General features: G+C 42.5%; 1 protein-coding gene across 1 annotated transcript; it reads right to left on the reverse strand.

The window, feature by feature from the left end:
• Nucleotides 1-1,182: 1,182 nt before the first annotated feature.
• On the reverse strand, nucleotides 1,183-2,121 carry LOC103306670 (olfactory receptor 14A16-like). The gene has a single exon (XM_008174970.3). It carries the CDS (start codon nucleotides 2,119-2,121, stop codon nucleotides 1,183-1,185), a length of 939 nt encoding a protein of 312 aa, XP_008173192.2.
• Nucleotides 2,122-14,634: the final 12,513 nt, after the last annotated feature.

A 14,634-nucleotide genomic window follows, 5' to 3' on the forward strand; every position in this document is an offset into this window, starting at 1 on the left:
GGCAGTGAGGAGGAGCTGGAGCTGGGGTATCAATAAGGCGAGGTGCAGGTCTCAGCCAGGTTCTCTCCACTGGCCCCTTTTCCCTACTCAGTCCTTTCCCCTGGGGTGTGGAGAGGTCAGCAGCCCGCTCCTTGTAAAGTCAAAGTGAAAATGTTGTTAGAGTAAAAGCCTGGGGTTTACAGCTCATTGTAAAGCAGAAACTTCTGTGAGAAATTCTGGTGTTTTGATGTTTGTTTTCATCTTAGATGGGGTGAAAATAGAAACAGCAAAAATATTCACTGAATGAAAAGTTCTTAAAAATTTGATTGGGAAATGTCAAAATCAAAAATACTAATTTGTTTTCTTTTTCTTTTTCTTTTTTTTTTAACCAAAATGAAATGCTTTGACGTTCCAGTGAAAATTCTTTCATTTAGAAATGTCAACTGAAAATGAAAAAATGTCATTATGAATGAGACCAACTTCTGTTGCTGGAAGAGACAAACTTTCGAGCTACACAGTTCATTTTCAGATATCCTGGAAACTTGTCTCTTCCACCAATAGAAGTTGATCCAACAAAAGATATTACCTCATCCAACTTCTCTCTTTCTTATCCTGGGACCAACAAAACAACAACGAAAATAATCATTATGAATTGACGGTTTGACTTAAAATAACATTAAAATGGCATTTTAAGTCAAAATGCCCATTCAAAATATTTCAATTTTTAAAAAGTTTGGAATTAGCATTTTGAAATTAAAAAAACACATTTTTTTTTAAATTTGGAAATGACATTTTGAAATAAAAAAGTTCATTTTAAGTGGATATTTCAAACTAGAACATGGAAAAATTGCAATTAGCTCTTCCTAGGATTTTCAAAGGGGCCAAAAGATAATTAGATTCACACATTCTACTGAAAACTCATTGGGATTTGAGCACCTAAGAGTAAAATTTTCAGAAGTGCCTGAGTCTTGTTTGAAAATTGGACTTTGGCTCCTGAGGAACTTAGATGCTTTAAATTTTTTCACCAAATTTCTCTCAGATTTTAAAAAATCCCAGCCAAAATCAGAAAATGCAAAACGTCAGGTTCTTATCCTAATATGAACATAGGCTGGTCCTCAAACAAAGTCAGCCTGAACTATTACATAAGATGGAGGATGGGAATACTTTATTCCAGGTGGACAGTAAGAGTTCAGTGTGAGGAGTTCATTTCTTTTGAGAAAAAAATATCCTGCCTATCATTTTCCATAGAGTCTCTTTTATCTGTTTGTTTCTTAGACTGTAAATGATTGGATTCATTAGTGGTGGCACCACACAATAGAACACAGTAGCCATCAGATCTAGGGATGTTGAAGACATCGATCTGGGCCTCATGTACGTAAATGATGCTGTACTGATAAATAAACAAAAAACAACCAGGTGTGGGATGCAGGTGGAGAAGGCTTTGTACCTGCCCTGCTCAGAAGGGATTCTCATCACCGTGGAGAAGATGTGAATGTAGGACACAATTATCAATACAAAGCAGACCACATCTAGAAGTGATCCAAGAGCAATCATGACTATTGCATTAGCGTGTGTATCAGAGCAAGAGATCTTTAGCAACGGTGGGATATCACAGAAAAACTGAGCGATAACATTGGACCTGCAGAAATGTAACCTAAAGGTATTAGCTGTGTGTAATATGGAGCACATCATGCTGCTGATCCATGAACTCACTGCCATCTGGGCACAAGCACCTCTGTTCATAGTCACCTTGTAATGCAGAGGGCGGCAGATTGCAATGTAGCGGTCATACGCCATCACCGTGAGAAAGGCCAGCTCTACTGCTGTAAAAGTTATAACTAGAAAGACTTGGGTGACACATCCAGAGAAAGAGATGAGTCTGTTGTTGGTTAGGGAGTCAGCCATGGACTTGGGGACCGTGACTGAGATGTAGCAGAGGTCTAGGAAGGATAAGTTGCCCAGGAAAAAGTACATGGGGGTGTGAAGGTGCTGGTCAAGGGCTATGACGGTGATGATGAGAAGATTCCCCACCAGGGCTGCCAGGTAAATCACAAGAAACACCAGGAAGTGTAAAATCTGCTGTTCCCGCACGTCAGAGAATCCCAGGAGAAGGAACTCTGTCACGATGGTTTGGTTGGACATTTCTTCTGTAGATGTACACTGCAGAGGGAAGACAAATGGGCAATGGTAATAGAAGGAGAATCAAAAGATAGATGGAGAATGGTTTTATTACTCTGCAGGACACATATGGCAGCTCAGGAAAATAACAAGATCCTTCCCTTTCTTCACCATCACCATGTAATTACAATGTTTACAATGCAGATTCATGGGGCTCTACTTATTGGCAGCTTCTTATTCAACAGACCTACTGCTTGTGTTTATTTTAATCCCTCTCTGGTTATTTTACTGACGAAGAAGCTGGGAGTGGATGAAGGGGATGGATCATCTGATGATTGCCTGTTCTGTTCATTCCCTTTGAAGCACCTGGCATAGGCCACAGTCGGACGACAGGAGACTGAGCTAGATGGACCATTGGTCTGACCCAGTATGGCCAGTCTTATGTTCTTAAGGCCTTGACTCACAAAGAGTCTTAGGCCCCTAAATGCCATTTTAGGCAGTTCAGTCCAGTGTTTGTGCCCCACTGGAAATCACAGAACACCCATTCATCTGCTACCTTACCCTGTAGATGGCTACAGTCCATCGGGGCCAGGGCCCAGATTGTTAAATGAATTTAGGCACCGGGTGGGATTTTCAAAAGTCTCTAGGTGTGTAAAATTCATTGATTTCAATGGATGTTAGGCTACCAGGTGCATTTGAAAATCCCATTAGACACATAAATACCTTTAAACATCTAGGCCTAGGTGCCCTACTTTCCACTGGTAAAGTTCTCTGGGCATCTAAAAACCTGCTGGTGAGCAGGCCGAGAAGTTGCCTCAGTCTAGGCATCCAGGTTTATGCCTCAGACCCAGTAGGACCTCAAAATAGGTGTTCCTATGCCTATCTCACATACAGGGCCCAATCCAGTAGGTGCTCTCATGGCATACCTGAACCCACCCAGCACAAAGGTAGATAGGGTTCCCCACATAATGTTTAGCTCAGTGGTTAAAGATCTCCCTCAAAATCTAGAAAGCCTGGGTTCAATACTCCCTTCTCCACACTATTATCCATCCCTTTCCTAATGGTTCCTAACATTCTGTTTGGGTTTTTGTCTCCTGCTGCACATTGAGCAGATGTTTTCAGAGAACTCTCCACAATGACTTTAAGAATTTTTTTTTGAATGGTAACAGCTAATTTAGACCCCATCATTTTGTATGAATAGTTGGGATTCTGTTTTCCAGTGCGCATTACTTTGCATTTGTTAACCTTTAATTTAATCTGCCATTTTCTTGCCAAAATCATAGAATCATAGGACTGGAGGGGACCTTGAGAGGTCATCCAGTCCTGTCACCTGCATTTATGTGTTATCTAGATCATCCCTGACAGGTGTTTGTCTAACCTGCTCTTAAAAATCTCCAATGATGGAGATTCCACAACCTCTCTAGGCAATTTATTCCAGTGCTTAATTACCCTGACAGTTAGGAAGTTTTTCCTAATATCCAAACTAAACCACCCTTGCTGCAATTTAAGCCCATTGCTTCTTGTCCTAGCCTCAGAGGTTAAGAACAACACATTTTCTCCCTCCTCCTTGTAACAACCTTTTATGTACTTGAAAACTATCATGTCCCCTCTCAATCTTCTCTTCTCCAGACTAAACAAACCCAATATTTTCAATCAATATTTACAGGTCATGATTTCTAGACCTTTAATAATATTTGTTGCTATTTGCTGGACTTTCTCCAATTTTTCCACATCTTTCCTGAAATGTGGCGCCTAGAACTGGACACAAAATTCCAGCTGAGGCCTAATCAGCGCGGAGTAGAGCAGAAAAATTACTTTTCGTGTCTTGCTTGCAGAACTCCTGCTAATACATCCCAGAATGAGGTTTGCTTTTTTTGCAACAATGTTACACTGTTGACTCATATTTAGCTTATGATCCACTATGACCCACAGATCCCTTTCCGCAGTACTCCTTCCTAAGCAGTCATTTCCCATTTTGTATGTGTGCAAGTGATTGTTCCTTCCCAAGAGGAATACTTTGCATTTGTCCTTATTGAATTTCATCCTATTTACTTCAGACCATTTTTCCAGTTTGTCCAGATCATTTTAAATTATAATCCTATCCTCCAAAGCACTTGCAACCCCTCCCAGTGTGGTATCATCTGCAAACTTTATGTGTACTCTCTATGCCATTATCTAAATCATTGATGAAGATATTGAACAGAACCGGACCCAGAACTGATCCCAGTGGACCCCACCCGATATCCCCTTCCACCATGACTATGAACCACTGATAATTACTCTCTGGGAACAGTTTTCCAACCAATTATGCACCCACCTTATAGTTGCTCCATCTAGGTTGAATTTCCATAGTTTGTTTATGAGACAATCATGGGAGATAATATCAAAAGCCTAACTAAAGTCAAGATATAGAACATCTACCACTTACCCCCATCCATAAGGCTTGTTACCCTATCAAAGAAAGCTATCAGGTTGGTTCAACACTATTTGTTCTTGACAAATTCATGCTGACTGTTACTTATTACCTTATTATCGTCTAGATGTTTGCAAATTGATTGCTTTATTATCTGCTTCATTATATTTCCTGATACTGAAGTTAAGCTGACTGGTCACCAAGTTTTGTGAGTTCCCTTTGTAACTCTTCAGAGTCTGCTTTGGATTTAACGATCTTGAGTAATTTTGGACCATCTGCAAACTTTGCCACATAACTGCTTATGCCTTTTTTTGGATCATCTATGAATATGTTGAACAGCACTGCTCCCAGTACAAATCATTGGGGTGACCCCTCTATTTACCTCACTCTACTGTGAAATCTGACCTTTTATTCCTACCCTTTATTTCCTATCTTTTAACTGATCCATGAGAGGACCTTCCTTCTTATACCATGTCTGCCTATGTAGCTTAATAGCCTTTGGTGAGGGACCTTGTCAAAGACTTTCTGAAAGTCCAAGTACACTATATGGACTGGATCACCCTTGTCCACATATTTAGAACTCTTGAGTGACTCTAGGCACTGGTGTGACTAGTGTTAGAATACTGTATCAGGTTTTGGTGCCACAATTAAAGGAGGATGTTGATAAATTGAAGAAGGTTCTGGAAGGCCCACAAGAATGATTATAGGATTAGAAAACATGCCTTACAGAGATAAATTCAAAGAGCTCAATCTATTTATCTAAACAAAGAGAAGCTTAAGGGTTGACTTGATTACAGTCTCTAAGTATCTACATGGGGAACAAATATTTAATAATGGGCTCTGCAATCTAGCAGAGAAAGGTATAACACAATTCAATGTCTGGAAGCTGAAGACAGAAAAATTCAGACTGGAAATAAGGTGAACATTTTAGAGAGTGAAAGTAATTAACTATTGGAACAATTTATCAAGGGTCGTGGTGGATTCTCCGTCACTGACAATTTTTAAATCAAGATTGGCTGTTTTAAAAAAATCTGCTCTAGGAATTATTTTAGGGAAGTTCTATGGCCTGTGTTATACAAGAGGTCACCCTAGATAATCACAATGCTCCCTTCTGGCCTTGGAATCTATGACTCTGTGGATAGTGAGGCACAAAGACATCAAGTGATGTGCCTGTAGTTAGACAACATCTTGACATGGCAGAGCTAGGGCTGGCCAGAAAAAGAGAATTCCAAACATTTGATTTTGATTTGATGTGCAATGAAAATGATACCTTTTGTTTTTTTCACAAAAAAAGAAAAGAGAGAGACCCATTTACCCACTTGCTGGGAAACAGACATTCACTGATGGCTGCAGCACTCACCTGGGATGTGGGTAGTTTGGATATGTCTACACAGCGATAAAAAACCTGCAGCTGCCAGCCACGGCCATTCCATGTGGCTTTTATAGCTGTAGAAACATAGCCTTTGTGTTCCTGATCTGCCTGATTGAGAGGAGAGACATGAAGTTGGTTCTCTCGCATCCTAGGTGAGAGCTTTAACCACTGGGCAATTCTGGGGTGGATTGCTCTCTTATTCTGAGCAGAAATTCCACCATGGACCTGAAAAATTTCCCGATGAAAGTTGCATTGGAACTGATACATTTTGGAAAAACACTTTGGTTTTGACAATCTGCATTTTCTGACCAAAAAACATTTCACTGACAAATTCCTGACCAGCTCTAACTGGAGCTAAGTTCTTCCTTCCACTGGACCATGCAGTGGATTAAAAATGAAGGCCAGGTTTTTAAAGGTATAAGGTGAAGAATGGGATTTTAAAAAGCATAGAGGTGCCTAACATCCAATGATTTCAATGGGTTTTAGGTATCACAATCCCACTAGGTGCCTAAATACTTTTAAAAATCTGGCCCCAAATGTCTGAGAGAGACTAAAGGCCTGAATCTGACCTCACTGACAGCAGCCCAATCCCACTGAACTCCCTGTGCTTGTTCGTGATTTACACCCATTCTACAAACTGGGGAATGGAGGACATGGATGTTAAGTCACTTGCCCAAAGTCACAGAGCAAGACACTGGCAGTGCAGAAACTGGGACCAAGCTCTTCATTCAGATCCCACCTTTCCCATTATGTAAAAAAGATACAAATTATCAAAATGAGTTTGCCCCTGGGTACAATGAAATTAGTTATACCAGGCTGATTTAATTCACAGTAAAATGTGACATTTTCTTTCACATGTTTATGGAAAATTCAACCCCTTAAAAACCTCAGGGATTTAATGACAGCAATCAACTTACTGTGCTGAGAAGTGTGGCTTTTGCCCAGCTGATGTTGTGTTTGTTTTCCAACTTCAGAATACTGCTGGTCGCAGAAAGAATTACATCATTGAAACTTCTGTCTAATCTCTCTGTCTGTCTACAACTAATGCCACAATCACTGTAGTATCTGGATGCCAAATGCTCAGTTACTGAAGAGCCCTTTTATTGTTCTCACTGAGACTGAATATCAATAAATGCAGACCTCTTGCTCGCTGCCTATGAGCTGCATGGCTGACTCTGGGTGTCTCTGGCAGAAAAGAGCTGGTGCTGTGGCTAGAAGATTTATCCATGTCTGTTCTCTAAGGATGGTTGGTGAGTCACTCCCCAGAGCCCTGTTCATGCTCAGAAGCAGAGGCTCAAAGGCAAAAGTTAACTTCTCTGGGAGTTTCTGCTGTTTCATGAAACTCAAGTGAGACCAAAGACTGAGAGGCAGGGGGACTTCATGGGCTGAGCTCAGGGCTGGGAGCCAGGATCGCCATGTGCAGAGGATCTGTGTGTTTCCTTGACACTGAAAGTGTCTCTGTTAGTTTTTAACATGAGCTGTTCCAGCTTAAGCTAAAGGGACAATGCCTTTTAGTACTCCTTGTACCAGGTTCATATCCTGCACAGATGGAGCACAGAGGGGGATACTCTACACACATTGGCAAGTGGGTTTCACTTGCAATGAAGGTTTTGTCTGTCTATGGCTCCTTTCAGAAATTGCAGTGGTGGGAACTGGGGAGCCACAGAATTGTCAATGGGGAAGAGCTTAGAAATTGGTCTTCTCTTCCATGGAGACAGGTTATGGACCTAGAACCCAGGACTCCATTATCCCTCTCTAGAACTGTGAGGAAGATGGGACTTTGAGCCACGACTGACTCTTGACCCCAACATCCCAGTTTGGGCCCTACTCCTATGAGCCCCATGATGTACACCCACATGGGGCCCAGCTCAATAGTCTCATTGTATCCGGCCCTGCTGGCTGCCTTGTTCTATGCTGTGGTTCCACAATTATTAGAGCCTGAGGGCCAAGGATATAAATTGTTCCCTGGGGTAAGTGGTAGGGAGGATATTTTTCAAGAAAAAAAAATCCTTGCGCTACATTCTTAGTGTTGTGGGTTAGATCTTTCTTATTGTTAACTAGGAGCTACCTGGGCCAAAGGCATCTGTGTGGGGAAGAGCAAACACAGGTGGTTGCATCAATTAAGGGCATGGCTACACTTGCAGATGTAGAGCGCTGGGAGTTAAACCAGCCCTCGGAGACCGCAGCAGGGAAAACGCTGCCCCGTGTTTATACTGTTAGCAGCAAATGCACTGGTGTGGCCACATTAGTAGCTCTTGCAACGCCACAAAGAGCAGTGCATTGATGACAATTGGAAGGGGCTAATTTCTGGAGAAGGGACTAGAAATCACAACTGCATTAAAAAGGTAAGAGGAAAAGCAACAGGACTGTCTGCAAAATCCCCAAGATCCCTGAGAATACGAGCTAGGGAGATTCCTTCTCCACCCCAAATTAGGTGATAAATAGTGCTTGGAGCATGTGAGCCAGACGCACCAGCCAGGCATCTAGAAAAAGGGATTCTGTGGGCCACCTCAAAGCAGTGGCCCACCCCATCCAGTGCCCCAGCTCCAGCTGAGGCCAAAATCTGATGCTTCAAATGAAGGGGAGGAGAGAAACAGAATCCATCAAACCAACTGTGCATTGGGGAAAAAAGTCCTACCTGACACCTGCAGGCAACCAGCTGAAGCCCTTTGATTAGATTTGTGTAGGTTGTTTGTTGCTTTGAAATCTATTTTTAAATGTTCATTCCAATTGCTTAAAACATACTTTTTTTCAGGTGAGTATTGGTCAATGTCACTAGTCACTGGTGCCTGAAGCCCAATTGGACCTGCAGGGTGATAATCAGTTCGTATGTGGGATATACGCGGGATAGAGTACCTAGGTCCTGGTCTGAGAGTGGAAGGAGTGTGAGATTCTTCCCTGAGACTGATGAGGGCAAGCGGCTCAACACCTGAGGTGGGTGCTTTCAGAGAGACCAGAGAGTAGGCAGAGGTGTCTCTAGCCCATAACCAGCTCTACTGTTGGCACGGCCATATGACAGTGTCACCTATCAGGAAACTACTGCAGGTCCTAACAACAAGTATCCTGGGAACAATTTCAAGTCATGAAAGATGAGATGTGACCTAATACCCCTTGACTTCAAAGGGAGGAGATCGGGCGCCTGAGTAATTGCTTTAAGCACTGTTCAGCTAGGAAATGTCTGGAAAGTAGAGGATCGTCTGGTGATGTAGGCTTAGGAGGTGGAAGGTTTGGTGTCCCAGATTTCTCTCATCAGTACTTCTTATAACAGGACAATGCACAGAGTGAAGCACTCTGAGAGAAGTGAATGGGGCCAATTTCAACTAGTGGGTCTGCAGCAGACCCAAGAATTAACCCTAGAACTCATGATCCATATGGTCTGGCCAGCATTTCTTCTAACAAATCAGAGAAGCCCAAGTGATTGCAATGGACACAGGGACTTTTGCTAGGGCATTTGGGGCATCTGAGCCCAGCAAATGTACCCCTGGGAAGGAGCTGAGTCCTTAACAATATGAACACAGGGAAAAGGAGGCCTAGCATAAACTTTCAACCCTATCATCTACAATCAGAGGAACAAAGAGGTGAAGGGGGTCTTCAGAAAAGTTGTGCTGCAGAATGTAGGCATGATTTAGGCTGCCATTTTCAGAACAATCTACGGAAGTTTGGCACCCAACTCCCATTGGCAGATCAGTGCCTAATTTCTTTAGGTCACTTTGAATAACTTCAACAGATCTCAACAGAATGATGAAGATCGCCTGCAATCTTAACTGGATTTATTAACGATCTCATTGACTGGGCCTTTCTTCTTTCCCAGCGTCACTCAGGATTTCACAACACTGAGCCTGAAAAAATTCCTGTGAAGTTAGAGGCAGGAAGTTTGAGAAGGGACTTCTATCATTGGGGCCCTTATTGTCCAACTGTGTTTGAAGACTTTTGGCATGGTTCCAAAATGCCATGCTCCTCTCCCATAGTTCCCCCAACTTTATCTGCAGAGAGCCCCTCCCGAAAAAGCAGTACTCTCAGAAAAAAAATTGTGCATAACCAAGTATTCAAAGTTGGAGGGAGGATAAAGCAGCTGTGAAGACGTGTTTGAACTGAGTCCCTCTTCTCAGTCTGAAATATCATTACACTGCATAGCTGAGGCTCTAATATTGGAACTAATCCTTGACCAAATATGAAGTCTGGCTGAGATTTTCAAAGGAGATTAAGGGAGTTAGGCACCCACCCACATCCAACTGTGATTTGGGGACTTATTTCCCTTTGCTTCCTCTGGAAATCCCAGACTTTCTGATTGTCAGGTGCCAACACTATTGTGGCTTTGGAAGTACTGGTTATTGCGTGAGCTGAAGAAAATCTGTTCTACAAAGTGTAAAAAGGAGCAAATTTCAGAATGTCTGAAACTAGGCAGAAGAGAACAGTGGTTTGTGCAGAAGGATACACATGCACATTTGTGTGTGTACACACATCAATTAATGTACATATTCTGACATAGTCTATATAACCATTGCATTTATGCATCACAGTATATTGTCCACATCTGGTTCCCAGAAGGAAGCATTTCCATCAGTAAGTTTTCTGAGGAAAGCTGTCCCACACTGACCTGAATTATATCGGTGTCTTGAGGGAAGAATAAGTCTATCAATATCTTTTTTATTGTGGAAGATTGTTATTCCCTGTCCAGTTCAAAGGTTTGCATAAGTACAAATGAGTCCCAAACTTTTAAACTCAACCCATTACCATTATGGACAATTTTGTGTCTCCAAAGCTCTGCTCTTAGCAATGCCCGTTGTGACTTGAGTTGTTTTTTCCAAAATGTAATTGCATTTAGTGAAACAGTCTCATGGGTCTCTAGGGGAAAATGATTCACAGCGTGATGAAGCATAGTTTACCTTTCTGAGGGATAATGGGCCGTCATAATACACAGCCCTTTTCCAATAGTCATCCTTTATTTCAAGAACTAGATGTCCTTGACTCATTCTTGACACAATGCTGCCATCTAGTGGTTGTGGCAAATCTCTCTTTCACATTAGGTATAATCTGCTGACATCTAGTGGCCAATATGCTCTGCCCGGGTGGTCACTTTGCAGTATCACAGCCCATTTATCAACCTTTCCTTTTGCTCCCAACTCAAACATTCTGGGCTACATTCTCCAGTAGTGTAAAATAGCGGAGTGGATTGCCAGCTGGTTAAAATTGACATAGCTCCAGTGGAGTCAGTGGGCCACATTCTCCTCTGATGTAAATTGATGTAGCTCCATTGGATCAGTGGGGCAGACCCAGATGCTGGGAATCAGCTATAGCCCCACTGGAGTCAATGGCCCAGATTCCCAGCTGCGGGAAATGGGTGTGGCCCCATTGAAATTAACAGAGCTACATCAGTTTACTAGAACTGAGAATCTAACCCTGTAGTTGCTCCTTTTGTATCCCTTGTTTTCTGCAGCCACATACAGGTCTTTATATAGTATGGCTGCTCCTTTCAGCCCCAGAGGTTCTACTGACTTCTTTTCCCCTTTCTACAATATAGCTGCTTTTTTCTCACTGCATATCAATCATCCAGTACAGTATACATGCTAAGTTCTCATCAATGATCCAATTCAGCCATGCAGTTGCATTTAGATAGTATAACAGCTCTGTTCTCCTTCCTTCCCAGCCTGAGGCAGCAAAGTCTGGTGGACTGGGCACAGGAAATGTAGATTTGTGACCTCACTCTGCCATGTATCTGCTGTGTGGCCTGGGGAAATTCACCTCACTTCTCTGTGCCTTGGATTCTCTTCCTACTTTTTGTTGCCTTTATATCTTTAGAATGTCAATGCCATTGAGTCAGGATCATCTCATTTTGTATGTGCAAGCCTTGGCAAGCACAATAAGGCTGTGATCTTGGATAGGGCACGAAATCACAGGTCAGATATACATAAATACTATTACTAATTAACCCTTCAGGCCCTCCGGAACTTTTTATCAGGGACCCACCCAGCCATCCCACCCCTTCACCATGGGCCGGCTGCACAAATTGAAGTTGGCTCGTTACTGGACAGTGCCAAGGAAATATCTGTACATGCTCGTGCTCCACACCCTTCATGTCCTCCCTCTCACGTCCCACCCCGTCACGAAGTGGCAGGACCTCCTACCACCTCTGGCACATGAGGAACCCCGGTGGGCCAGCCTATACTCCACCCTGGTCTCAAAGGCTGCTGGGGATGTCAGTTGGTGGCTCCTTCATGGAGTCCTGAGCACAGGTGTGTTCTTGGCGCAGTTCACCCCCATCCCAGACACCTGCCCCTTTTGCGGCATGAAGGAGACCCTGGCGCACGTGTATCTGGAGTGCAGCCCCTATTCCGGCTTCTCCAGAACCTCCTGCTGGGGTTCTGGCTGCACTTCTCCCCACACTTGTTTATATTTGTACACCCTTTCCGTGGCCCCACTAAGTCGCGAGACCTCCTTATCAACCTCTTCCTGGCACTGTCCAAAGTAGCCATCTACAACACCAGGAGGAAGATGCTGGACGAGGGGACACTCTGCGACAGTGGGGCCTATTTCCGCTCCTCCCTGGTCTCACGCATCCAGGCAGAGTTCCTCTGGACGGCGTCCACTGGCTCCCTTCATGCCTTCAAGGAGCAGTGGGTGCTGTCCGGGGTTCTCTGCTCGGTGTCCCCATCCAGTTCCCTTCGTTTAGCCCTGTGACCTCACCTCTTTTTTTTTTTTTTTTTTGCTTGGGGCAGCAAAAAAGCTAGACTTGGCCCTGCCCCTTAGGCTGGGGAAGGTCCTTTAAAGCCCGCCCACTTCCAGATCCCAACGGTTGAGGCTAATACACCTTCCTTCATGCCCTCTCCTGTAGCCGTCTGGTCTGACCCTTTCACAATATTAAAATGCAAAAAACGGTCTGTAAAACTCTTAGAGATGTTTTAGAATGCCCCAAAAAATCACAAGGGCTACCAGCTCTCATTTTTCATATCATCGTGTCTGTAATATAATGATAAAAGCAACAAGAAGCATTTGAATCTTATAAAAACATTTTGTTTCAATGAGGTAATTTTGATGATTCTGAAATGAAATATTTTAGAAAAAAATCAGTAAATTTTAATGTTTGGTTCTTATTTGGGATGAAAGGACATTTCTGGAGTTTGTATGGAATGGAAATTCCATTTCCAACAAATTTCAGCTGGTGTCATTTTCTCCATTTCAAGATGGAGAAACTGAGGCATGGGACGAGGATGTGGCTTGTTCGAGGTCCCACAATTAACAAGTGTATTGCTGGCACTAGAACTCAGTCAAATGTCACTTGACACTGAACTGTTTTCATTTTGAATTGACATTTTGAAATGAAATATTTCATTTTGAAACATTGGAACTAGAACTGATTGAAAATTTTCTAACAGAACAGTTCCATAGGAACGTGTTGGTTCTATTAAAACTATTACAGGAAACAATTCAGGCTGGCTGGCTGTCTTTTCTATTTTTTCTCTATGAAATTTCAGAATTTTGTTCTGAAAGAAGTTCTGAAATGTTTATTTATTTTTTGTTCTGATTCAGAGTAATAATAATAATAATGAAGAAACTTTGGAAATTACCATGGAACAGGAATTCTGGGTTCTGACTAGCATTAGTTTTGATCAGAATGAAATGTTTTGCCATTTCTGAGTTTAAATTTTTTGGAACATTTCATTCTACAAAAAAATTCCAAATTGTAACTTTTCATCCAGATTCAGGATGAAAACAATTTCAAAATATTGGAATTGCCTCTGCAATGCAACATCTTGAGCTGGAAAGACATTTGATTTAAATTTGACAGACATCTCAGTCTCCAATGATGGAGTTAGCCATGCAATATCCCGGCGACTATTTTCCATAGTCTTGTCTGTCAAATGTATCTTTTCTTCTGTAATATACTAATACAAAAATATCTCTATTTGTCTCAGGAGATTGTGGGAGTGAGACTGAGCATTGGTGTGCTTTGCTGTTCTCTCTGTGTCTCTTTCTGTTGAGTAAATGGAGAATTTGTGATTGTCTGTGTGTGTGTTTAGTTTTGTGATTGTTGTGGGTTTAATTTTAGGATTTCTTTTGTTTTAGCAGGCTTTTGTCTGTCCTCCGGGCTGGCATGGATTCAGTTTGTTGTGGATTCTCAGGGTTTAACCAGGGCCCTGGGTTGCAGATTTTAACTCCAGAATCTGCCTCTGTGGAGGCGCGTTTTCTAGCTGTGACGAAGGTGACCATTTTTTAAAATGTGTGGTAGGCCTCCCTTGTTGCCACGCAGAGCCTTGTTGAGCAGGTGGCTGTGAAAGGGATTGTTGTGTGGTGTGTTTCAGTCCCTGTAGTGCCCCTCTCAACACCTGCTGTTAAAGTCACTATCTCTAATGTCCTTCCTTTATTAGGAAATGAGCAGCTGGCCAGAGACCTGCTGAGTAAGATTGGTGTGCTATTAGGAGATTTCCTTTAGACTGAACAGCCCCAGAGGTTCAGCATGTCTTGTCCTTTTGTGGGCAGGTTTATATGGTATTAAACAATGCTTCCAAAGTGTCAAAAGTTTCCCTCAACTATAGGATTAGGGAGTGTGACTACACTGTGTTTGTTGCCACTGAAGACATGGCCTGTTTTTGTTGTGGGAGTCTGACGCAAGTGGTTAATTGGAAAATGCAGGTGAAAGAAATAAGAAAATGCAGGTGGCCCTTGGGAATGGTGACCTTTTAAAAGATGTTCACTTTCAGGACTCTTTCAACTATTTTGGGGGAGACTGGATTGCCTCAAAGGATGTTTTCCA

This window comes from Chrysemys picta, unplaced genomic scaffold (assembly GCF_011386835.1).
Source record: "Chrysemys picta bellii isolate R12L10 unplaced genomic scaffold, ASM1138683v2 scaf1049, whole genome shotgun sequence".
Taxonomy (NCBI): Eukaryota; Metazoa; Chordata; order Testudines; family Emydidae; genus Chrysemys; species Chrysemys picta.

What these genes read in the sequence shown, in the direction of transcription:
- LOC103306670 (XM_008174970.3), bottom strand. Translation starts at nt 2,121, where the DNA reads ATGTCCAACCAAACCATCGTGACAGAGTTCCTTCTCCTGGGATTCTCT.